This window comes from Pundamilia nyererei, unplaced genomic scaffold (assembly GCF_000239375.1).
Source record: "Pundamilia nyererei isolate P.nyererei 1_Seehausen unplaced genomic scaffold, PunNye1.0 scaffold00047, whole genome shotgun sequence".
Classification (NCBI taxonomy): domain Eukaryota; kingdom Metazoa; phylum Chordata; class Actinopteri; order Cichliformes; family Cichlidae; genus Pundamilia; species Pundamilia nyererei.
In genome coordinates, this window is record NW_005187448.1 from 1,271,200 (window position 1) to 1,295,797 (window position 24,598).

At 41.6% G+C, this 24,598-nt stretch overlaps 2 protein-coding genes across 5 annotated transcripts in view; one reads left to right on the forward strand and one right to left on the reverse strand.

The window, feature by feature from the left end:
- Nucleotides 1–89: 89 nt before the first annotated feature.
- On the reverse strand, nucleotides 90–8,960 carry csrp1a (cysteine and glycine-rich protein 1a). The gene is made up of 6 exons (XM_005732520.1): nucleotides 8,578–8,960; nucleotides 6,113–6,222; nucleotides 4,578–4,746; nucleotides 4,367–4,496; nucleotides 4,191–4,287; nucleotides 90–1,066 (listed from the first exon to the last, which is right to left on the reverse strand). Exons 2-6 carry the CDS (start codon nucleotides 6,219–6,221, stop codon nucleotides 990–992), a joined length of 582 nt encoding a protein of 193 aa, XP_005732577.1. The 5' UTR covers nucleotide 6,222; nucleotides 8,578–8,960; the 3' UTR covers nucleotides 90–989.
- Nucleotides 2,089–24,598, forward strand: part of nav1a (neuron navigator 1a) — a 91,654-nt gene continuing 69,144 nt past the window's right edge. Inside the window, exons 1-5 of one of the 4 annotated variants that reach the window (XM_005732518.1) lie at nucleotides 2,089–2,722; nucleotides 3,982–4,097; nucleotides 15,076–15,239; nucleotides 19,409–20,280; nucleotides 20,968–21,059. In XM_005732518.1, coding sequence (XP_005732575.1) covers nucleotides 19,415–20,280; nucleotides 20,968–21,059 — 958 coding nt within the window. In that variant the 5' untranslated portion in view covers nucleotides 2,089–2,722; nucleotides 3,982–4,097; nucleotides 15,076–15,239; nucleotides 19,409–19,414. Of the gene's footprint in view, nucleotides 2,723–3,981; nucleotides 4,098–12,188; nucleotides 12,297–13,691; nucleotides 13,946–15,075; nucleotides 15,240–19,408; nucleotides 20,281–20,967; nucleotides 21,060–24,598 lie in introns of those variants that run through there. The other 3 variants (XM_013910700.1, XM_005732516.1, XM_005732517.1) reach the window with 3 other exon arrangements.

The following is a 24,598-nucleotide window of genomic DNA, read 5'->3' on the forward strand; positions in this document are numbered from 1 at the left end:
ATGATACTCGCCTCAGACACAAACCGAGACAAGGAGGCCGAGGAGGCAGTTTCACTTCACTTTGTGCCAATAAAAACAATGACACCAAATACATTCTCTCTGTAGTTTATTTATCATCATGCTATTCAGAAAGCATACCGCAATTGTGAAATTTTAGATGGCTGTATAGGTTATCTTGTGATGTTAAAAGGTGATCGTCTGACAAAAAGTGATTTCCGTTGATTGTATGTCTTTTTGTGTGTGTTTGTGTGCTGTTCTTTTTAATATCTCTGTTTATATTGATAAATAGTCTGCAGTCAGCACCATTTACGAAGGTGTTATATATAAAATAAAAAACTCATCAGTCTAGCAGGTTTCTTTTTGACATTATTGTACACACTCTATATTCTATAATATAATCAATCCACCTAAAACATCTTTGTATAACTGTTGTGTTATTTGGTGCAACCTCTGCTGCAGTGACAGTTTTACATTCGTTATTAAAGGATGTATAAAAGTCTCTGATTGCAGCTTCTACCTCATGACAGAAATATATCTTCTGACTTCAAGTGGCTCGATATCAACCAAGAGAGATGTTTGACACACGTTTCACAGACCAACAAGTGATTTACAACCATTTAAGTACGAACAATAATTTCGGGCCAAATACCGGAAATCGTTTTTGGCAGGCGATCATTTTTTATGACAACACCAGGGGTTGCAAGTGTTGAGAGAAAAAATAATTCTTAATGAGAGGACGATATTTTAGAGTGCAAATCACCCATGCAGTTTTACATAGATATTCATGTTCACTAAATGTGCATATGTGGCAGCACTGCAATAGTATTCACCTGTTTCTATGGGATTATGAAGGTGTCATCCTTTCGACTGTACAGTTTATAAAAGCAGCTTTCTATCAAGCGCGCCTGTGGATATAGGTCGTCTGCCCCCTGCAGGAAGAGCCAGGCAGTGCAGTAATCTGGAGCTGTGCTGCTGAAGATACGCGGTTCCTACTGAGTGTGCGCCAGCGCCCCGGCTCCCAGTCCATAGCCAAATCCTTTGGGACCAAAGTTTTTGCCGTAACAAGCTGTTGAGAACAAAGGTAATGCCATAAGACTCCACACTTTGCCATCCTCCCATATATATTAGACAAAGCTCACTGTGGCCTGCTTGGATCAGCTTTGATTTGAGTGTTTGATTTCCATCTGGCAAACATGATATTCCTCGATTGAATTCCTCACAGGGACCAAAGTTTCTTCAGGATTGTTGGTAGAAGGACTTTTGACTTCCCCCTCAAATGTGTTTCTTAGGCCATGCTGTCTTCTGGATCTACAGACTCACAGATTGAGTTAGCATTAGCTCAAGCTGGTGTGCACCACTTAGCAACGGCCTTAACAAATACATTTTACATATGAGCAAACTAAAGAATATATTGCACCACAGCTCCCATGCTGGTTCTTCTATATACAGACTATTTCATTTGTGCGCCTCTAAATGCTCAGTGTTACCGCTCAAGTGCAGATTCTGTGGCTGAAACATGATACCAGCGTTAGATTTACACCTTTGCGGCTGTTAGATTGCAGGAATGAGTAAACACTTTAATTCAGGAGTTTTAATTCTGAACTTTGTTTGCTGGGTCTCATATTCCTCAGCTACATAGCCCATACTGAGAACCTGAAAAACGTGTTTCTCTGTATGTGCCTATACATGGGGCTGGGTTGACCCAGACACAATAAAGGGGTTAATGTGCCCGTATAACAGAATATTGAGCTGAAAGCTGTTGGACCCTGGGAGCATTGATAAGCTCCGCTATTCATCACCAGTGGGTTCAATTTACAGTACACACCTACAAGGTATTGTGACAAAATAATAAAAACGAATATGAGCCTGTGATGTTGTGTTAACAACATTGTTGGATTATACACTTGCCGGCCACTTTATTAGGTACACATGTTTAACTGGTCGTTAATGCAAATGTCCAATAAGCCAATCACATGGCAGCAAGTCTGTGCATTTAAGCATGCAGATGTGATCAAGATGACCTGTAGAATTACTATGGGGAATTTCAGAAACTGCTGATCTACTGGGATTTTCACACAGCGATCTCCAGGGTTTACAGAGGATGCTCTGAAAAAGAGAAAATATCTAGTGGGTGGCATGTATCTGGAAGAAAATGCCTTCTTGATGCCAGATGTCAGAGGAGAATGGCCAGACTGTTTCAAGCGGATAGCCAGGCAATAATAACTCAAATAACTGCTTGTTACAACCAAGGACATCTTTCTCTGACTGACCTCTGTCTCCTCTGTCAGCTAATAACGGCACTGAGTGTCGCGATCCTGGGTCTTTTTGACCCAACGTTTTGAGTTTTACTTTATTTTGATGTTTATGATTCATGTTTAAGTTCATTGGGTTTTCTAAGTTCACTTGTTTATTAGTTTCCCCTTGTGTTTTCCACCCCTGTGTTAAGTCTCTCTTGTCCTTTATATGTTTCATGTCCTTTGTTGTCAAGTTCACGTTGTCACGTCTGCGTTTCATTATGTTTCCTGTTTTATTTTGAAGAGGTCCCGTGTTCCTGTGTTCAGTGTATTCAGCTTTATGTTTCCCCTGTGATGTAGTTATGTTCCTGTGTGTCAGCTGTTTCCCCCTGTGTTCCCACTTCCCTCATTAGCCTCCTGTGTGTATTTAGTCCGTGTTCTCTCACTCAGTCTTTGTCAGGTCATCTGTTGTTTCACCGTGTTTCCAGGTCTGTTGATATCAGGGTTTTTCATGTTGTATTTTAGTTCACCTGTTTAGGTTAATGTTTAGTTTGTCTTTGCCCATTGTTGTGTCTTTTTGTCAGCCTTATTAAACGGCTCGCCTTTTGTTAATATTCAAGTTTTGTTCCAAGTTCGGTCATGTCTGCATTTTGGGTCCACTCTTCACAACACATACAGTCTGCCTCAGCGAGACTGTGACACTGAGGCTACTATGTGCAAACATTCAAAATTGGATGATAGAAAATTGAAAACATGTTGTCTATCCTTAATTTCTGCTACAACGTTTGGATGGCAGGGTCAGAATTTGGTGTACATCCTGCCTTTTATCAACAGTTTAGACTGCTGATGGTGTAGTTGTGTAAGAGGTAGTTTCTTGAATCACTTTGGGCCCATTAGTACAGCTTGAGCACTGATTAAACACAAACAGCCTACCAAGTGCTACTGCTTGTCTTCAGATGGCTTCTTTCAGCAGAGTAATTCACCAGATCATCTCAAAGTGGTTTCCTGGACATGACAGTGAATTCACTCAAAGGGTCTTTACATTCACCACATCCCAATCTAATAATTAAGTTCAGTTCATTTTGTTTATGTAGCACATTATCACAAACACAGTTACCTCAAAGCCCTTCTTACTACAGTTAAAGACCCTACAAAAATAGAGCACTTTAGGGATGTGGTAAAACCGGAGATCTGTGTCATGGATGTGCAGCAGACAAACCTGCAGCGATTGCGTGATGCTGTCATGTCAGCGTCTAATCGGTGATGTGAAGAATTCAGGCAGTTTTCAAGGCAAAATTGGTTCAAGCCATTACTAGCAACGTGTACCTAATAAAGTGGCTGGTGAGTGTTTGCTGGTATTTATTGAAATGAGTCAGAAAGTAATAGATAAAGTTATTTTTTTCATTTAGCACATAGCTTGATAGCTATACAGTGCATAGTTTGTGTAATTAATTTCTAATAGGCTTACAGATTTTGATGAAGAGAACCTTTCGGAGTCATTGTTTAACTTGTTGCAGGCATGAACTTTGAATCCCAGGTTTAGAGTTCAACTGAAATCATAAAACTTCTATTTTTCTGGGTAACTGCACCCTCTGTTGGATTCTAGGGTTTATTACAACTCATTTGGCCATTCTTATAAAAAAGGAGTTCGTTTTTAACCACAAGCCTCATTTATAAAGACTTTTTTTTTCTTTCAGCCCAAGTTATATATATTTAGTGTTCCTATCACCTATATTATCTGTTTCAGATCCTTCCTGGGTCTGAATGGGTTAGCTTTCCTAGCTTTGCGCCCATGGAAACACATCTTAATTGTGACAGTCATTGACCCATGGGAAATGTTTGAAGTTTGGACCCAATGTGGAGGTATGTTACACCTGCATTCTTTTTAAAGGCCAGCAGGTGGCAGTAAGTGCTGTTGTCTGGTTCTATAGAAGTCTTTGAAAGAGAGAGTTTTACCTTTGCAGTAGATTTCCCCTTCCTTATCAGCTAGTGTGGTTGATTCAAGGCTCTTCCCACAAGTGGCGCATGTAAAACATCCAGACTTATGCCATGCCTGTAAACATATACAAGCCTCGTTTTAAAGCAGTTGTGTTTTTCTTGCATGTGCGCATATATGCTTGTGTTTTGCTTACACTCCCAGCTCCCATCACTTTCTCAGCAGCGTAGACAGACTTGCCACAGCGAGGGCATTTGTCTGATCCTCCAAACTTCTGAGCTAGCTTGGAGGGGTTTGGGTTGGTGGTAGGACGATGGGGACCGGGTCTGATGGGTAAAGAAGGCAACAAAATGTGGATAAGGAGCCTTAAAACCATCAAAAAGTATGCTTGCCTGTGTGTTACTCACTCTTCAGGTTTAATTCCCAGGGACTCTCCTTTGTCCATGCTGAGGGTTCCTGCTCCTTGGCCATAACCATAGCCTTTTGGCCCATATTTCTTACCATAGCATGCCTTGCAGTAGACTTCATCCATATGAACAGCAACAGTGGTGCTGTCCAAATTCTTCCCACACACCACTGTACAAAGAGACACGTTATTATTGTTTTGCATACTACTTTTCGTTGAGTACGTTCATGTGTTTATAAAGGCTCCCAACTGTTTGCCTTATAAGGAACATTTTCTTTGAAGGAACATGTTCTCATCTAAATTCCATCATAGGAATGTTTGATTGTGATGCGAGAACACAAATAACTCCTCCAAACCCCATGAACCCACATTTCTTTCAAGATATCTAATTTATCATTATGAAGGATTTACAGTACACAAGAGATGAATACTTGTATGTGGAGTGGTCAAAATGTTTTGTCTGATGTTTCCTTTTTGAATTGCTGTGAGCATTTTAGCAATCCTGCTAGATTGTATCACTTCCAGGAAATCCTGTTTCCATTACTCGCAGATGCATATTTGCAGTTTTACCAGACAGCTCAACAACTGCTATCGGTGCAAGGCCAGTAACTATAGTACTTTTGACTAGGATAGGGTTTGCAAGAGTTCAGGAGAGGTGGAGGCAGATGATTGGCTATGGCAACACCTAAAGAGAAAAGCCAAAAGAAGAATAGACACTAAACAGTGGTCTTCAGTGTGAGAGCCATCAGTGTCCAAGCCAGAAAAAGCCAAAAACAGGAGCACCACTAGGAGCGCAACCTGAACCAAGATGGCGCCCGGGGTTTACTGGGTTCTCCACCTTAAATTCATCGCTGGTAGTTCTACCATCCTGATGCATATTAAGGAGAACATTCAGCATAGACAACCTGAAATGTGCTGCTATTTCTTCCTAGTTTTTGAAGTGGACTTCCAGGGAGTGACGCAGCGATAACAGGAATGGTCCCAGAGGTTTACAAAAAGCAGGAAACCAATCTAGAAGTCGATAGAGGCCAGAAATACACCGGCGTCCTTTTGGTTTTTTCATCGGCCTAGTTGCAGACTGTTTTAATCACATTTTATAAAGACACAGGACTCCTCTAGGTTAGTAGACTTTTTGCTCGTGTGACTCCTTGGAAGATAAAAAGGTTTTGTAGTGCTAACACATCAATGTAAATAACTGGATTTTATAAAGATACAAGACTTTTATATGAAACTGGCTAATCCTGAAATGTGTTGATATTTTTTCTCTCTGCAGCTCAGCTGAATAGACTCTGACAGGAAGTTAGAGCAAAAGGGGAACTGATCAGCTTAAGGCTCAGTTTCTAGGAGACACACACACACACACAAAAATGAATAGACCAAGATGTAGTTCAAATATAGCTCAGCCAGACTTATACAGCATTTTCTCTTTGTCTGCACATACAGACAGCTCATACACATTAGGTTAATATTACATGTGCCTGTAATACGTGCCAAAAGTTCACTGGGCTCCACAATCACAGGAAACAGCAAACTCACTGCACAGGAAGCAGGATCTATGGAAGCTCCGCCCGTCACAGAGAACCTCTTCTGCAAAGTAAACCGTCTTTGAACAGCGGCCACACTTGTTTCCTCCTCCCAAAGGCATCCTTTAGTGATCCATGTTACACAGACACAAAAACACACATATTCTGATATGAAATGAAGCTTTTGGTAAAACAGACGGTAGAAACAGCTGGAAATGCACCAAAAGGACCTTAAAGGTGCTTTAATTAATGAGTGGAAAGGGCCCTGAATAGAAAAACAGATGAATCAGTGGACTGTTAAATAGAACCATCATGGAAACGCAAACAGTTATTGTTTTAGGAAACCTATTTAAACAGCCTTATTTGGTTGCCTGTACATCTGGCTTTGTAAGGCTAGGCTAGTAATTATGTTCCTGCCAGTTCTTTGTGGTTTCTGTAACAGACAATCAAGCCAGAACTGCGGTGGAAAATTCTAGAAGAGTTCTTTTCTGTAAAAGGGCCAAAAACGAAAGGTCTCTTTCTTTAAAAAAATAGAAGCAGTCATTGTGGAAGTTATGCGTAAGCATGATTTCCTGAGGAATGTTAAAGTGGATGGCATGTGAAAACCCTGCCATCCAGTCTGTTTCTGTCCAATGTGCTATTAGCACAACCCTCCCTGTCCATTCTTGCATATCTACTTCCACATTCCTGACCGTGTAAACCCTCCTCCCCCTTTTTCATGGTCATGTCTCACATTTATCATCTACAGCTTTAGCCCGTCACCACACAGCACCTAACACCTGCAGTTGTGTTTTATACGGCTCAAAATATGTCAAAAAAATTGACAACTCCATCAAGGTTAGCTTGTTTTTTCTAACTTAGACCACCTAAGACTTCTGGGCACAATATACAGTATGACTCACTCAGAAATAACAGGCGGTACCACATGGCCTCTGACTCTATTTGAAAATGTTAAAAATAACTTGGTACTTATACTTACTGTGAATATGAGCTCATTTCACTATGATACAGAACCATACAGGCGTGTCAGGCTGCTGGTGCACGCTGCCTTTTTAAACACAGTTACAGTTAAGGGAACTAATGCAGTTTTCTTGGATGTAGCTGAGCCTTTAGAAAACTCTTATTCCAGTTTATAAATTATACGAGTTATTTATACATATCATGTACAGTCACATGGCTTCTTGTGTGTTAAATTATTCTGCACCCTACATCTTTCATGTAGAATTTAAAAGTGCTACTATCAATGAAAATAATTCTACAAACAGGGCTGTGTTGCTTGATAATCACTGATATTTGGCTTTGCTTTGCAGCTTTAAGTTGAAGCTCAGTCATATTGTCTTGTATAGAAATTGAAAAAGTCACAGCTACAACTCACAAAGAGACCACAGGCACAGCCACGGAAGTCTAAACTGTAAAGTTTAGGGAAGCAGTGGTGAATGAGAGTTTTGGATGCATAGCTCAGAAGAAAGTGAAAGGTCTGCATCGTAAATGTTTGTATGAGGAAGATGGAGACTAGCTGGCATTTTCAGTATCCGCTCATAAAGGATGGCAGTTTGCGTAGTTTTACAGTCTTGGAACATTCCTCAATCCCACTTAAAGCAGAAATGCCGGGAATGTTTTTGGACCAAGCAGTGACGGAAACATTTTAGAGTTTTCCAGCTGCCGACTTTGGAAACTATGCCTTGAAATCTCAAATAAATGTCTCACTCTTCCATGTCATTTTGGAAGGGTGACAATCAGCATCAGCATCAGTGGTTAAAAGCTTTTGTTGTTAGCAATGAGCCCGGCTCCCAGCTTCAGGACCGAGTATGTAGATGAGAAGGTGAGGAAAATGCTCGTGGATAATCAAGGCTTTCAGTAATTGCTTAACTTTGTGTGGTGCTGTTGTTGATGCTTGTTCACTGATAGAATGGGACTGAGTTGACAGTCAGTTTGACCACAGGAGGGGAAATTCATAGAGAAGTGGGAGAATTGTCACTTGATGGATGAAAAGGTTACTGGAGACATTAGTTTTCCTTACATATATGTTACATAAATATTCTGTGTATGATGAATTCCAGCTCATGCTGATTGTGGTGGCTTTGCATGTTTAGACCTGCAAGGACACGCAGATATGAGAATGCTTTAGGGAAGGAGCAGTAAGGACTGGAAACTCCTACAAATCAGGAAGTCCACTAACAAATTTAATGTGGCAGCATGTGATATCTGTGTGATTCAGGCAGAGCGTAATGTTGGTGAAAGTTAGTAGGAACTTGCTGTGCTGTATTTTCTTTATTGTGCATTACTATTCCTCTCTTGCGTTAATGTTTAGCTGCTCACTCTGAAACACTTTGCTGTAACGGAAACATAAAGGCACCCTGTGGTATTGTGGTATCATAAGTGTTGCAAGTGTCTTTCCCATCATGCATCAACAAAATAAGAAATTAGACAGAAGCAAACAGAATCCATAAGAACTCAAAATAAAAAATCTTTACTTACTTGCAGCAAGTAGAAGCTGTCAGTGAGGGATGATGGGCAGGAAGATCTTTCACAGGTCAGAGTAGCGTAAATGGAGCTGTGTGGTATGTTTAGGAAACCAGCTGTCCACAGTTAACTTTAAGTATGCAAGAAAAATAAAAAGGTCAGTCCTCTTAAAAACCTGATTTGAACAACTTTTACTGTGTTGCTATCCTTCAGGAGAGTGTTGGTGCGCTCCTCTCCGCTTTAACACTGTTCCAGATGTGTCGAAAGGGAGGAGCTTCTGCTGTTGCTGCTTCAGCCTGTAAACTTAGTCTGTGTGGAGGATCAGGGGAGCTTACTGTCCAAGTGAGAGCGAGAGGTGGGGTTGAACAGGAGTGAGCCGGGCTTCAAAAGCTGTGTGCTGGCTCGCACAGCCGAGAGATTTTCTTGTTGATTGCACTCCGTGTTTTGCAACTCTCTTGCACAAGGGCTGCCCTTCAATTTGTCAGACAGCCGCCAACAAACACTGAACCGTGATACTAAACTACGTGAACTTCACATTGCTGAAAGACTTTCATCATGCATAAACATTAGTGTTCCAAACTGTGATCAGGGAGGATGTTTTTTCTTGAAATGCAGACAGAACACAGGGCTTTCCTAGATTTCTTTAAGTTGTAATAAGAATGTGTAAAAGTGACCTTCGAAATAAATGCACAGAGAATTCGCTTATTCGATTATTGTTAATGTTTTAATACGGTGCTTAGCATTTTTATTAGACCAGCACCCAATGTCAGGTTTACCCCACAGCTGCCCTAAATTAACAGTATTATTATTATTGAGATGTTAAGTTACAGTTATTTACGTGTATTTCTGAACAGAAAAGATTTAGTTTTATTGGTTGAATGTTATGCTTGTCAAATTTCTGACTTTGCTGAGAAATGCAGTTAGCTGGCTCAGATTTATGCTCAGATTTGAGCATAAAACCATGAATTCGTTTTGTCATTTGCCTCATAAATAAAAATGTACGTTTTAGCTTCGTTTTTGACAGATTTCTAAAGTATTTGTGTCTTCGTGTTTTTGTGACATCTCATCTTAACAAGCTTCACAATCAGTAGACTTCTTACTCTGTTCTACTACCTGCTCACAGGTTAACCTTTAACAGCTAATCAGTTTGAGTTCAGCTCTCAGCGTGATGTAATTTCAGAGTGATTCTATTTTATTACCAGAGCATTTAATGACCTTTAGGCACGAGCAGCAAAAGGTCACCCTGATATGCTTAATGGATGAGAAACAACAGAAACAGATGTGAAAATGTGTATACGAAGCATCCAGCTTTAACATGACTTCACGCTACTGCCATCATGTGGTTAAGATGGGTAATATCAGCAGGATGCATTCCTGATTTTAATGTTAGATGCTTTTTGGAAATTTACTGGGTACCTTGTGCTGTCATTTTCTGGGAATAAGAAGAAAAGGAGAAAGTTTTCAAGGCTTTTTCAAAACTAATCGGCTTGTTTATATGATACCCTTCAATGCCCGGGTGGCACGGTGCCTGTGATGTTGTCATTGTTGCAATAAAGTGTTTGAGTTCATTTAATAAAAGTTAAGTAGTACAACCAAGTGTTTTAGAGTACCACGGCTGACAAACCTAATGGTATTTTTCTTATTCGTATGTGTAGAGGGATTTCTGAGGGCTGCCCTTTAAGACAGTCACAGCATCGCTTGGAGTTTAGAAGTGACTGACGTAGATCTTCATGCTATTTTAATGGCTTCTTTTTTGCCCGTTTTTCACAGAGAGACAAACAAACTGCTCCAATTACATTACCTCTTCCTCAGCTTTCACCTGAGCAGATTAATAATAATAATAATAATAATAATGTGGGCATTCCCTCTTAATTATGTGCTGAGATTATACATGGCCTAAAGTGAGAGTGTACTCATTTGCAGAAAGAAGCAAAGCTCAGTAGAAGCCACTTGACATTAAAGTGTGCAAGAGGAGCCCTTTAATGAGCCATTTTCTGTTGGTGGCATTTGGTGCTGGCAGATTCAATGACAGGCAGCGTTGATGAATGCAGTCAGATTCTTTCAGTTCCCCTTTTCCATCAAGCTGAAGTGAAATGGGATTAGCTCGTGCAGCATGCATAGAATAAATGAGACTAATTGCAGTTCAGGACATCAAGTGACAGATTCATTATTGTCTTGTTGTGTGCCGAGTCAGTGCTCACGTTTTCATAGTGCCACTGACTTCAGGGCAGCCTCGCATCACCACATGAGCAGCATTCTGCAGTTTTCTATATGTCAGTTATTATTTGCTTCATGTAATACAAATAAGGACAACTGCTGTCTGTGTTGTCCCTTATGCTAAGTTTACCCTGACACAAACAGCTAACGCCTTCAAGATGAACCCAACAGTATTCAGCGATCTGCAGAGCTGTGACTTCTGGAAAGTGTGTGCATGATGATGTTGTTGTTAACCTAAGACTTTGAAGGTTGCAGTAATGTTGCAACATCCACTGATCGTTGTCTGTCATGTAGTGAAAGAACAGCCTTCTTGTTTGTTGTGTTGTGCAGCCTCAGTCACTTCAAGCTTCCTTATATTGTAAGGGGAAGAATAACATGGAGACAAAAGCTATAACGCGCCGAATTTGTTCAGTGAGATCACAGATCAAGTGATCAGTAGAAACTTTCTCGTACAGATTTAGTGTAAAACCAAAAACGTGGTTGGATATTAGAAAGGTTTTAGGCACTTGGTTTCATTTTGTAGACCCAGAGGGAAAGCCCAGTTTTTATATGCAGACTGTGTAACTGCAGTGATCAGTGTAATGATTTAGCTTTCATTTTTACAGCACCTCCTTTTTTATTTAAGTATTTCAGAGCTTCTTATTTTTTCTTGAGACATTAAATAAATAATAATAAAATATAGGTAATGCATGTCATATTTATTACCATATTTAACAATAAAACATAATATTAGCAGGTCTGCCTTGATTCTGTACCTTCACTAAACCTTCTGGCGTTGTGATTTACAGCTTTTCCACCGGTTAGACTTTGCTTGAACTTGCTGGTCTCAAACTAACATACTGTAATATGAAGATGATACTCTGCCACCATCTAGTGGCAATCATACATTCAGACAAAGCAGAGTCATAAGTCCAGTAGGAACAAGCTCAGATGCTGAAGCACTGTTCTAATTAGATGCTGTGTACACTTTCACAGAGAACTATGAACTTCCCCTCAGCTGCAATAGCTCTGTTTTTTGTTTGCGCTTCCTTCCTTCTTTTGTTTTTCTTAATTTCATTTGTCTCGGTCAAGCTGCCCATCTGAGGCTCCGTGTTCCAGACAGCACGGGGTCAACATGTTAGAGCGGGGCCCCCTTCCACCCCACTGTATGCCCCTCAGGGTGACAGTGACACAAGTGTCTCATTGTCATAACAGCGTCTGTCAGGGTCTGTCTCTCAGGGGGGGGGATACATGCCTTGGGGAACGTCAGAAGATTAGCCGTGACATTAACCCCCACCCAAACACCCATCACACACACACACACACACATATGCACGCACACATGCATCAATGCAGATGGCTGCACACTCCTACCCATAATCCTCAGTCACAAGTCACTTCCCGTTTCATGATGAGACAAAGCAACAGATCATGTGTTTGTTTTTTTCTGCTTTTGGCTGACTTTGTTGGAGAAGTTTCGCACACTTTAATCTTTTCTCTCTGTAGCTGGAAAGCAAAGGAGCAACCGTGGCATTAAAGTGAGTATTTGGAGGTCAGCAGTAAAGTGATTGTGGTCGAAAGCATGAAGGGAATGCTGTAGTATGTGCCTGTAGTAGGAGGGAGGGGGGATGTGTGCAGTATGCATGTGTTCTAATAGCAAACATCCAGTTATTGTGCTTGGTTTTCATTGTTTATGCATCTCTCAGCATGCAGAGCCAATTCTTGATCAATATGTGATCAGCCATAGAAGGCTCAGGTTGTATTTTCCTGCCAAAACAAGACTATAAACAACCTAATCGAGTCTCACCCATAGTTAGAAACTCTTAAGACGTAACCAATAACTGAAGCTGATCCATAAGCTACTTTGTAAAAGGGAAGGATGGGATTCTGAATTTGTTGCATGTCACAGTCTTCATTAAATATGCAGCACTGGCTCTTATAATAGTGGCTCGAACTCTTGGCCAGCACAGCAGAAATATGAGCAGAGATGCAGAGAGAGGCACAAATGTGGCCGATGATTACAAAAGGTAACAAACGTAGAATTATCACAATAAGTGCTTTTTTTGATAAATTCATAAGAGTTTGAATAAATTGTAAAGATGACCAGAGAGATGTTGCCCAGCAGTAAAATGACATAAACCAGCAGTGATTTAACCGCATTGGTCTCTCTGTTGATGTGATTGTTTAATTCAAGTAGACCTCCTGCTGTCTGATGAGATCTTTATAGTCCTCATAGTTTATGAGTATTGAAAAGTTTGGAAGACAAGCTCAAGGTCACGTATCTGGGATGTTTTTGTAATGTTACTCCGAGTGTGTCACCTGGGAAAAGATGCGAGGAAAGGGTTTACTCTGCACATGCTTCTTTCTCCATCACACCTCCTCCTGCTCTTCTTTCCTCGCCTTCGTTTGCATCACTTATCTCTCACTCTGTCTCGCCTCCCCTCTTTTCATTAGAAGCGTGGGACAAATTAGAGGAGTGATGGATGAGCTGCCCTCCTTCACGATGCCGGTTCATTCAGGCATGCACACTGATATATAAACAGATATAGAGGGCGGATGTGTGTCTATGTGTGTGCCCGTTTGTGTGATTATGTGTGTTTATAGTGACGTGCACATTCTCATTTGTCGTCAGCAAATCTGTCATTAAGGTGGCACTTTTTTTTTCCTGTCATCCTGATTTCCATGACCACCAATTAGGTCTAGAAAGCCAGATGATGGGTTTAGGCTTCTCACATTTGTGGCTACATCTGCTTAATTACCATGTATTACTCACACTATAGAGGCAGCCGTGATTGCGCTCGCACAGACACACAAACCGCACTCATCCAGCTAATGGACCAGCCGGGTCTTTGCTAGCTGGGCTTATATTTCACTCAGGGAGAGGGAGGGAGGGAACGAAGCCAACAGGTCCATTATTGAGAGAGAGCATCATAGACAGACAGGGGGAGAGAGACCGGGATGAGGGGAGGAAAAAAGAAGGAGGTGGGGATACGGCTGCAGGCGTACTGCGGCAGCAGCAGAGCGGCATGACGTGATAGGGGAGTAGAATGACGGACACACAAACACACACACACACATGCTTGCAGCTCAGAGGCCAGCCAGAAAAAGTAGAAAGGAGCTGAGGCAGGGATTGAGCCAGCCACGCTCTGCAGCATACAGATCCGACTCCAACTGGAGACTGAAGCAGGTGAGTGAAGGCTCGTGTTTACTTTAGCTAGTTAATATTTCAGATCCTTCTCTAATTCTAAGTACATTTTTGTCTTGTTTCCTGATGAATCTGTGTCTCTTGTTGAATATATTTCCTGTTGATTCTAAAAGCGCAGAGTTACTAAACTCTAATACGAGGACTATGTTCATGGTGCTGTGACAGTTAGAAAAATAAGAGAGCAAAGATGGGCCAGTGAAGACGAAAAGAAAGAGAGCAGCAGTATCTAAAGGATGAAATGATTGGCAGTTGACCTGAGTCAGCAGCTTGGATGTATGACTCAGTAAAGCATGTGTGGTATACATATTGTAGCGTGTGGTACATTTGGTTGATATTGAGAAGAATGGAGGCAAACTGCTGCTCCCATGGTGATATTTATATTGCCAGTAGTCGGGTTATATTTTCTCCTGTTTACTTTGTGGGTGCGTGTGTTTGTACCCTGGCTTCTATAATAAGAGCATGTGCAGAGGACGTGTTAGACAAAGATCTTTTTTTATTTAAAGGAGTACAGCAGCTATCCTCAGTACATTAAATACTCACACAACCCATTTTATCACACCAGGCGAGGCTCACTTACTTTACTGTCCCAGTGCAATTTGGAGACTCGAGGTTCGGAGATGACTTTGTGCTGTGTTGTGGGATTTCTGATGGTGACACATTATGTGTCGTTTTGGGTAACTTCATGCCAAATACATTTCCATTTTGGTCAAATGAGTCATGATAACATAAACACTCTTCAGTTCTTGTGTGTATGTGCGTGTGGTCCAGGTAGTACTCGCAGTGTGTGAGCTTAACCCTGTTTACGCCGTCACATAATGATGGTGTGTTTCTTTTGTTTTATAATGGGGACGAAAGCTGTTCCCCAGAGTGTCAAACACGATACTTTACAACGAGAGCGTGCTGTTTAGAGTAAGCCTCCAGAAAATGAATCTAGGTTAGTGTAATGCCTCTGAGGTCGCAGATACGTGACTGTGTTCTTTGAATCTATGTGCCAAATGACTTTTTTTTTCCTTTTGGCGAAAGGTCAGAATCAAAGAAAGTCACTTTGAAAATGAGTCACCTCGAAAGAGAGGCCCCTGATTGGCTGAATGTGTCATTCCTGTTTGTTCAAGCTTCCTGTCTTGGTGAATGGTGAGGAGCTGTGAACCAATGGGAGAGCAGTGGTGAGGATGCAACTGTGATCCAGGAAAAAACAGCCCATTGTTCCTGGGACGTCAGAGAAGTGTGACCTGCTTCTGGCCGGCTCCGTCTGCTTAGCCCAACGGCGCACTGACAGGTGAGGCTTTCGTGTGACACAGCAGAGCCTTGAAATGGACTCATATGTTCTTTTTGAGCTAAAAATATTGCCACGTTTATCTTATGATGACTTTCTTTTAAGAAAACTGCCTTCCCAGGAATTTGTTGTACCACTGGGTGTCACTAGCTTCTCTGCTCCACGGCAGGACTTTACTGCTGTTGTTCTGGCTGCTGTCATAGTGGAGGTGATTAATTCAATGTACTGTAGTTTCCAGCCTGTGTGACACACAGGCACTGCTGATGCCCTTCACAGACAGAGAGGCCTGTGTTACCAACTCATGTATTGATTTTGTGATGAGTCAGAGGGTGTTCATCACGAGGGTGAGTGTGCATGTCTGTGAGAGAGGATATACACGCTTTTCTCATAAGATATAGAGTAACTCAGGTCAGCCACAGGCCGCCATGGGAAAGCTGAGCGAAATCAGTGTAATGTTATTAAATTACACTGTTAACATGTAGCATAATGCTGGCTGCAACGCTATCCTTGTTCTTCTGTCCTTCAGGAGATAAACCTGATATGGCTGATGTTTCTGATAAGTGTAAAAGATGCTATTAATAAGCCTGCATAATTCACCTCGCAGCTATAATTAATATAATGAATGAGACGCTGTGCTCCTGCAGTTGCAGACAGTACCCAGTAGATGTCAGCACCACCCTAGCAGAGTGAAGGAGAGACCGTAGTCGGTCCATACAGTAACCCACACAATAACTACACTGATCTGTAGCAAAACCCCAGTTTCTCTGTAGGCTTCTGTGCTGTGTTTGCGTCAGTGTACAAACACGATGATGTCCTTCAAAACCTCAGGGAAAAGGGTTTTATTTATTTCAGCTGGTTTAAGTATGAAAGCTAAATCATGATGTCAGCCCCGAGGCCCGGGTCTGCAGAACTAAAGACACAGTGACTGATAGTGATGGCAGACTGATTTATGATTTAAATTCAAATCAAAAGTGATTGATTGTTCAACTATTTTGTCACACAATAAGATATGTAATTATGTTTTTAGCTATTAAAGTGCTGTTTCCAAATACTATGAAATATTAAACTAAGGTGAAGCTTTACAAATATGTACAATGAAGCTGATTCTGATGCTAATGAAGCGCTAACTGTCAAACTAATGAGCAGCAATATAAACATGGCTTCATGTTTTTGCGTTTGCACGTGCCTCAAACAGTAAAAATAAAAACGCCTCTTAAACCAAACTCATTCCTTTAGACACAGACATCACATGGAGTTAGACGTGCAGTGAAAGGAGCCAACAGACGGTGTATTGTAAAGTTTTTTATGTGACAGGATGATACAGAACAATCTTTGAAGCCTGTAAGTCTGAACACATGACAAATACAATGCATCCAACACATGTAAGACGTTTGTACTGCAAACTATCCTATAATAACATAACTGAAGGAAATCAAACTAAACTAGATTATTTTCCCATAACTTACAGCTGTTGGTTTCAGCTACCTTATTTGTATTTCCTTCTTTTACACACACACACACACACACACACACACACACACAGAAAAATGAATGCCTAAACCTTACTCTAAACCTAACCATAACCTTATTGTAACCCTGACACTAAACCACATTTTGACTGTGGAAAAATGCCTTCAAACTTGTAGGGACCAGGATTTTATAAAGGATGTTGGTCCCCACAAGTATAGAAAACTTCCCCTTTTTAAGTCCCCACAAAGATATGAATACACACACACACACACACACATCACCATCAGCAGCTGAGCCCCTGTATGTTCTTATAAAGCCTGCAGAAGTGTTGGTGTGACCCCGGCATATCCCCAAGGGAAAATCACATTTTCATACAGATAGACATCGAGTCAGCCCACACCTGTGCTCCTGGAAATCCTAGCAGGACCTACAGCAGACAGAAAGAAATTCTGATGCTCATTTTCTGTCTGGACCTCCCAAGAGATGGAGTGTGTGAGGAAGACATACAGAAACAGACAATGAGGAGGGGGAGGAATTTGTAGGGAGTAATAGGGGAAAAGGAGGATGGATGATCACATCTGTCTCTGTTTACCTACTGCTGCATCACTGCAGCTGTACGCTGCTGCGCAGGCCTACATTAGCATCAATCAAAATGCTGCACAGCTCTTAGTTGCTTGTCTTAGTATGTCTGATTCTATAAGTAGGTGGAAGGAAGGCCTCCTGCAGAGAATCCGTCCTTTTTCTTCATCGGAGTTTCAAGCTCAAGCAGTCACTCTTTCTCCTGCTTTTCTCAGACTGCTGGAAATGTGTGTCTGAGTGATCCACATGACACTGTGTGCAATGCTGTGATTAGATGCACTGTCAAATAATCCAGCACTTTATCCTTGTGACTTTGACGGCTTAATTTGATACATCAGTGCTTCACTAAAGACAGCTTCCCACAAAGTCTTCTGGCAGCAAAAGTTTTGCTTTTTTAAGACGGGGCAAGTAGGGTTAAGCATTAAATCTCTAGTATATTTCTAAGTATGTCTGCGTTTGTGTGTGTGTGTGTAATTATAATACACACACTCAGACCATTTTTTAAGTGCAACTAGGAAGAGAATCTAGAGTGAATTTGAACATTTCAATATATGCACTCACTGGACATTTTATTAGGTAAACCGTGCTAGTATTGAGTTGCACCCCCTATGGCCTTAAGAACAATCGTCAGTCTTCCTCTTATAGATTCAACAATGTGCTGGAAACATTCGTCAGATATTTTGGTCCTTGTTGACATGATAGCATCAGGAAGTGGCTGCACTGTGGTCCTAAAGCGTGGTCAGTAACAATACTCAGGTAGGCCGTGGTTTTAAAAGACGCTTAATTGGTATTAAGAGGCTCAAAGTATAACAAGACAATATCCCCCACTCCATTACACCACCAGCAGCCTGAACAGTTCATACTAGGCAGAAGGATTCATGCTGAGTATGCCAAATTCGGACTCTACCATCTGAATCTTAGAGACTTATCAGACTAGACATCATATATTTAATCTTCTATACTCCAATCTTGCAATGTATGTGCAAGTTGTTGCCTCACGTTCCTGTATGTAGCTGATGGGAGTGGCCACCAGTGTGGTCTTCTGCTGCGGTAGCCATCTGCTTCAGGGTTTCACTAGCATCTCACATTCAAAGATGCTCTTCTGCTTACCTTAGTTGTAACGAGTGGTTATTTCAGCTACTGTTGCCTTCCTACCAACTCAAAGCACTCTCTATGACCTCTGCTATTAACAAAGCTTTTTTTCCTGCTGCTCACTGTATATTTTTCTTTTTTTGGACAATTCTCTTGTAAACCGTAGAGATGATTGTTCACTTACAGCCGCTTAAATCACCTATCTAACTTCAGCAGGCCGTCTTGAGAATGTCTACATATTAGAGGAATTGAGCTCCTGCCATGTTGTTGGCCGACACTTACGTTAAAAAGCAGCTGTACGTGCACTTGACGTTTTTTCCGCCTTTTTTGCCCTCCCTCCCTGCCTTTCTCCCAAACTCACTGCCTCCCTTTCCCTCCCAGCAGAGCAGCACGAAGCAGCAAAATTATATGAAACGTTTCACTTGATCAGAATTAGCATAGGCGGGCTCACAGAGCTCAAGCAGGATTTCGTAGTTCTTGGAGGGTTTCTGTCATTCTGACACAGAAGAGAGTAAGAAAACCAAGGACAGTCAAAGCAAATCAGGTGAGCAACATCCTGTGCCTCCTCTGAAACTGTTATATGTATGCATTGTGCCGGGGTAAGTGTGATGTTGTATTGGAGTTCATTTTCAGTATTTGTTTTTCAAGAACATAAGGATCTACAAGCGTATGAAAAGCTGGCACGTGTGTGTGTGTGTGTGTGTGTGTGCGCGCGCATGTGTAAAAAGCTGGTTTTGTGTTTTTAACTCCTAGCAGGCAAATCTGATTTCTTAGAAACTCCATGCTCCGCTGAAAATAAGTTCACCTCGTGGTTTACCATGACTCATTTTGTCATATGTACTTGGCTCACATTGCACAGCTCTGCGAAAGGAAAAGCAAATTCTCAGCCTGATTAGATTAGTAGAACTTTAACACTGACTCTTAATGTATAACCAAACCCTTTGGGAAGGCTTTTAATGATCTCATGCTATTGTGAACATGCACTCACCTAACTTTTTAACTTTTTGTTGTCTTTATGTCTTTTGATTTAGGTCACGATGAGTGGGGGGGTCAACGTGAAGTCAGTTCCCCGTGGGCCTCCCTCATCAGGAATACCCCTCCCTCGCAGTCTTCTGCCTTCCTCTCCTAAAACAGAACCAGGCCGCCGGGCGAGTGACCTGCCCAGGCCCTCGAAACAGACCCCTAAGCACACGCCAGCGAACACACCTGCACACTCCCCGTCACTTTGTCCAAGAAACTCCAGTATCCCTGGGCCTTCCTCCACAGATGCCCTGAGAGATGCCTGCCTTAAAAGTCAGCTCTTCCAGCGAACCAGAGCTCTTCCAATTCCCCAGGTGTCAAGATCTGCCTACAGCAGCCCGCTGACCCAGCGCCGAGTACATCCGCCACACTCCAAAGACACGCTAGACCTGGGAAAATCGCAAATCCTCTCCCAATTACCCCAGGATGGCAATCGCAACAGAAGCACCTTTGCAAATAAGAATCAAGCGTATGGAGCCGGCAACCTACGTCCACCGCTCAGTTTTAGCAGAGGAGACAATTCAAACATTGTAACCCAAGCAACGGCTGATGCGATACCAGGAAGGAAGGAAGAGCCTCCAAAAAACCATCCAGCCAAATCTGTCATACTCAGCAACTGTAACATTCGGCCCACTCTTCTTTACTCAAACCAGCACACCGTCAGAGATCATAGTGACTCTGGCAGCCAATCAGATGAGGAAATGGGAACTCCTGAGGATAGCAGTCCAGCTTCCTCTCCTCTTCCCTTACCGCTGCCAGCTATCACATTTACCATGCCAGTAACATCCAAGCAGGTTGTTGATACACAGGATCAGGAGGCAACATCTGAAGAGACACACATACCCAGAGTCAACATGGCTGCTGTGGCTCCCTTCAGTCACAGGTAAGGGGTCTTTCATCACACAAGCACAACTGAAGCAAGAGTTATAAAGCCTTCCATTATGAGTCCTTTACCACTGACCCCCCCGTAATTATCATGGGATCATTTTCTTTACACATAGAAGTCATCCTCAGGACACTAAAGACCTGCCACAGAGGCCTCAGTATCTTTTCCTGCAACACGCACACTTGGAAATTTTCTGGAGCAGAGCTGATTGTTAAAGTGTCTTCTTGTAGCTGACACCGTATACTCCCATGCACACAGTTTTTTATGTTACTAAAAGCACAGTGTACAAAATCTACATTTAATAAAACATTTGAAGTTTCTTTTTTCTTTATTAATGACAGGATTATACACAGTTCTTTGCACATAACTGTTTCAGCATTTTTCTGTTTATATGATTTGATTGATTGATTGATTGAATCTTTATTTTGAACATGTTGAAAAAGTACAACAAAATAGAATTAAAAGAGACAAATGAACAAAGCAAAACAAAAGGAAAACGAGCAACCACAACTCCAAATAAAGTTCATGTTCAAAAAGGATTTGCTTTTGTGGAAATAATTGAGATGGTCATCGCCTCTCTTCTTCTACTGTCATACACAGCAGGTTATGCATTTGATTGTAAAGGATATGATTTGCATGTTCAGTAACAGATGTGTGATGGCTGTGTTTGTGATGTGTTGACAGGCTGCAGGCACAAGTGAGTGAATTTTCTGTGGACGAACTGAGTGACTGCTCATCTGGATCCATAGAAGTCTGCTGTGATGACCTGACACCAGGTTAGACTCACACAGCAGTAACACACATCTCCTCTCCTTTCTCCCTTCCCTTAGCTAAACAAAATTTGGTCCAGTTTTTTCTGCCCCGTTAATATTAGGGCACCAAGATGCCAAGAGCACTTCTGGCAGGTACGAGTGATGTGTGCTTTCTGGCAGCCAGACGTTTACTGCGACAGAGTCATAAGTGGCGTCAGACACAACAAGCCAGTGGCTGACCTTTGGCTCTCATTGTAGAACCTGAATAGACTCAGTGAAAGGGACAACCAGTCTTTGTCCAAATGTATGTCTGTCACGCTGCAATTCATCAGTCGTCAGGAGCCATGTCTGAAGCTAGGTGGTGTAGTTTTCTGTGTGCCTGGGGTTCTGCTGAGTACCGTAGTCCCTGGATGAAGAGATGTGCTCAGGATGTTAGGATGAAGGATGTTGACACTGGTGATGTGGGTCAGTAATGGGATGAAATGGGGCACTTCTTAACTTGCTGCCAGGCAGCATTATATGCACATTGATTTCATATTCATCCAAGAGCTGTTGTAGAGTTCGAACCCATTCTTCCCTCTCACAGTTCCTCTTTTCAGATTTCGTTGACCTAAAAAGCCACAGTCCCAGCATGACCCCATCCCTGTCCTGATCCTGTGGCTTTTGAGTAATGGTTTGCTCTGTACGCACGGCTATAGTTACGCATTGTAGTGGTCAGTCTGAGCCCAAGAATGTCAACGTGCTTCTGAGAAATGACTTTTTCAGTGGCTTAGTGAATCATTCCTTTTGATGTGGTGTCAGTTAAACGGAAAGAAGATCAACTGCTTTTTAGTTATTATATGTATGTTAAAATATGCACAGTGTAGTCCGAAATAGTTATACTGGGTTTACATATGCATCACACTGTGCCATATATTAGGTGAATTACAGCTGTTTCTATATGTAATGTCTACGTTCAGGGACAATATAGCACAGTGTCATTTAATTAATAACTTAAACCTGTAAAGGTACAGTCAGTCATTAATTAGTGGAAAAAGAAAGAATATTGAATTCAGAAATCTGAGCCTTTCTTATACACTTAGAGTTAATCCATAAAAAATGGACAGGAGTGAGTACTGGTTTGTGCAAACCGTCATGCTGACCCGCCATCTTGAACACAGTGGCTGACATGGAGATCGCTGTTCTCCTTACTCATGTTTTATTTATGCAGCTTGAGACTGGCCACATAGATAGTAGAGCAAAGGCAGAGGAGAAGATAACTTGTAGGCGTTTGCGTGCTGTGGAGGCAAAATCTAATCAGTGTCTACACCTTCAGGCTCAAGATATGAAGGAAATGAAAATGCAAAGCAAAGATGCGACTGGTATCTCTCAACCTCTTCCTCCTTACCCCAAGCCTCATTAACTGAACTGAAGTTAGAGCTCGAATGCACAAAAGTGCACAAACATGCTTATTTATTCCCAATATTTTTGCCTTGTCTGGACAGCTGACTAAATATTGGCTAAACAACAATAACAGCTGGCTGTAAGCTAACAATATGTCAATTAGTCTTAAGTGTCCTAAAAATCACAGTTTCCCTGTGAAAGCAGTTTGATTACATTCTGAGTGTCACAGTGATCCACCAAGAATATTTCACTAAGAGTGGCTAACAGCAGCTAACAGAGGCTAACAGTAGCTATCAGAGGCTAACAGTAGCTATCAGAGGCTAACAGTAGCTATCAGAGGCTAACAGTAGCTATCAGAGGCTAATAGCAACACTTAACAACAGAAAAGTCAACAAGTCACCTCAGTATTGCTGCCATCGAACAGAAGCGAGCTTCACTGACTCATCAACTTGGATTGGAGTCCTTTCACAAATATTTACGGCGTCCTCTAGACTCACCCAGAGTAAATACACATGGATACCTGGCAAGCAACAGACAGACAGCCTACACTAGCTAAATGCTGGATGCCTTCATTTCTTGCAGCGTATGCATCTCTACAGATAGCTGTAAAGTACAACTTGGCTGCTTGGCACAGAACTACAAGCTCAAGGCAGTAGTTTGAGTTTGAACATACATTGTGTCACAAGAATAGAGTTATTTGCAAATGAAACCTTTTATAAAACCTTTAACCATCTGGTTGTGGAAAAGGGGGATGGGAACTGGTGGTGGACCAGCCCTAGTCTTTAAGGGCCTCTGGCTGTCTTGGGGCTAGTTTCGGCCTTTTAATTGGTGCCTAGCAGGCGTTAGAAACAGAACCAAAGCATCTTTGACTTCTCTGAAGCTGCATTTACATGGATGGTGGGCTGGCACTGTAATAACTGTAATTTAGCAAGTGGAGGAAGGGAGGGAAACGGGGTGGAAAGCAAAGTTTGTAGGGAAGGAAGGAGGGAGAGGAGTGAGAGATGAAAGGAGAAGACCAATGAGGTCAGTGGGTTGATGAATTTCATTTTGTGTAAGGAGGACAGAGAATAAACAATAAGTGTGTGCACTGAGATGAAAAGACAGATTATTAAATGTTGGTTAAATTTTTACAAACTCCTGGTGGTGAGCAAACACGATAAAGCCCAGTTATTTGATGTGGGACTGGCTGCTCTTTGTGGCGAGACTCGATCTCCTTAAATGTAATATTCTCTATATGCGTTAGATTGAATCAGGGTAACGCGATCCGCTCTTACATCTTTTAACTGAGACCCTAATGAAGATCTGAACGTTTAATGTGATTGTAGGACCATGTGCTCTTTCAATTAGACCCCAGAACTCCTGACCCTATTACTCTCTAGAGAGGTGTATCTGAGAATGGGCTTTTCTCCGAGGCTGTGTGTGTATGTGTGCTGATGTATGCACAAGTGACAGTGCACAGATGGCTTTTGAAAGATAAATGTGACGTGGGTTGTGTATCATTTTTCATCCCTGCAATATTTTGTCCTAAAATTCCCAATGGACAAAATGTCGCAGTCTCAAGTACACACACACACACACACACACACACACACACACACACACACACTGTACAGACACCTACAAACACCATTCATATAGTGAAGGATATAAAACATCACACATCATCCCACACAGACACCAGTACATGTAGGAAACAAAAAAGAAATCGAGGTATGACTGGCTAATTTTAAAATACATGGCTATAATTTAAGAATTATCAACATAGAAGCTTGCATAAACAAATATGGTATATTAGGACTGTTCGATATAACGATATATATCGGATGACGATATAAAAACGTCTATCGTTTCATTTTACGCTATCGTTTGTTTCGTGGTGTCGCAAAATAAACTGTTTACAGCAATATGTTTTCATGGTTTTGATGGTCACTGTAGTGGCTATATTCATTTCTTAAAGTTCTCTCTTTCTCTTATATTTAATATCACCACACTACGGACGGACAAGCGCCTGTTTTTATGGGTTGTCGTTAGCAACAACGACGGTAACACCATCGCGTGTCCGCTTCTTTACGTTCCACATAAACCTTTCACAATAAAGCTCAAGATCCTGTTGAGACTTTTCAAAATAAACTGAATCACGTGAAAGAGCAGATTATTTACGGATGAGAAGCAAAAAAATA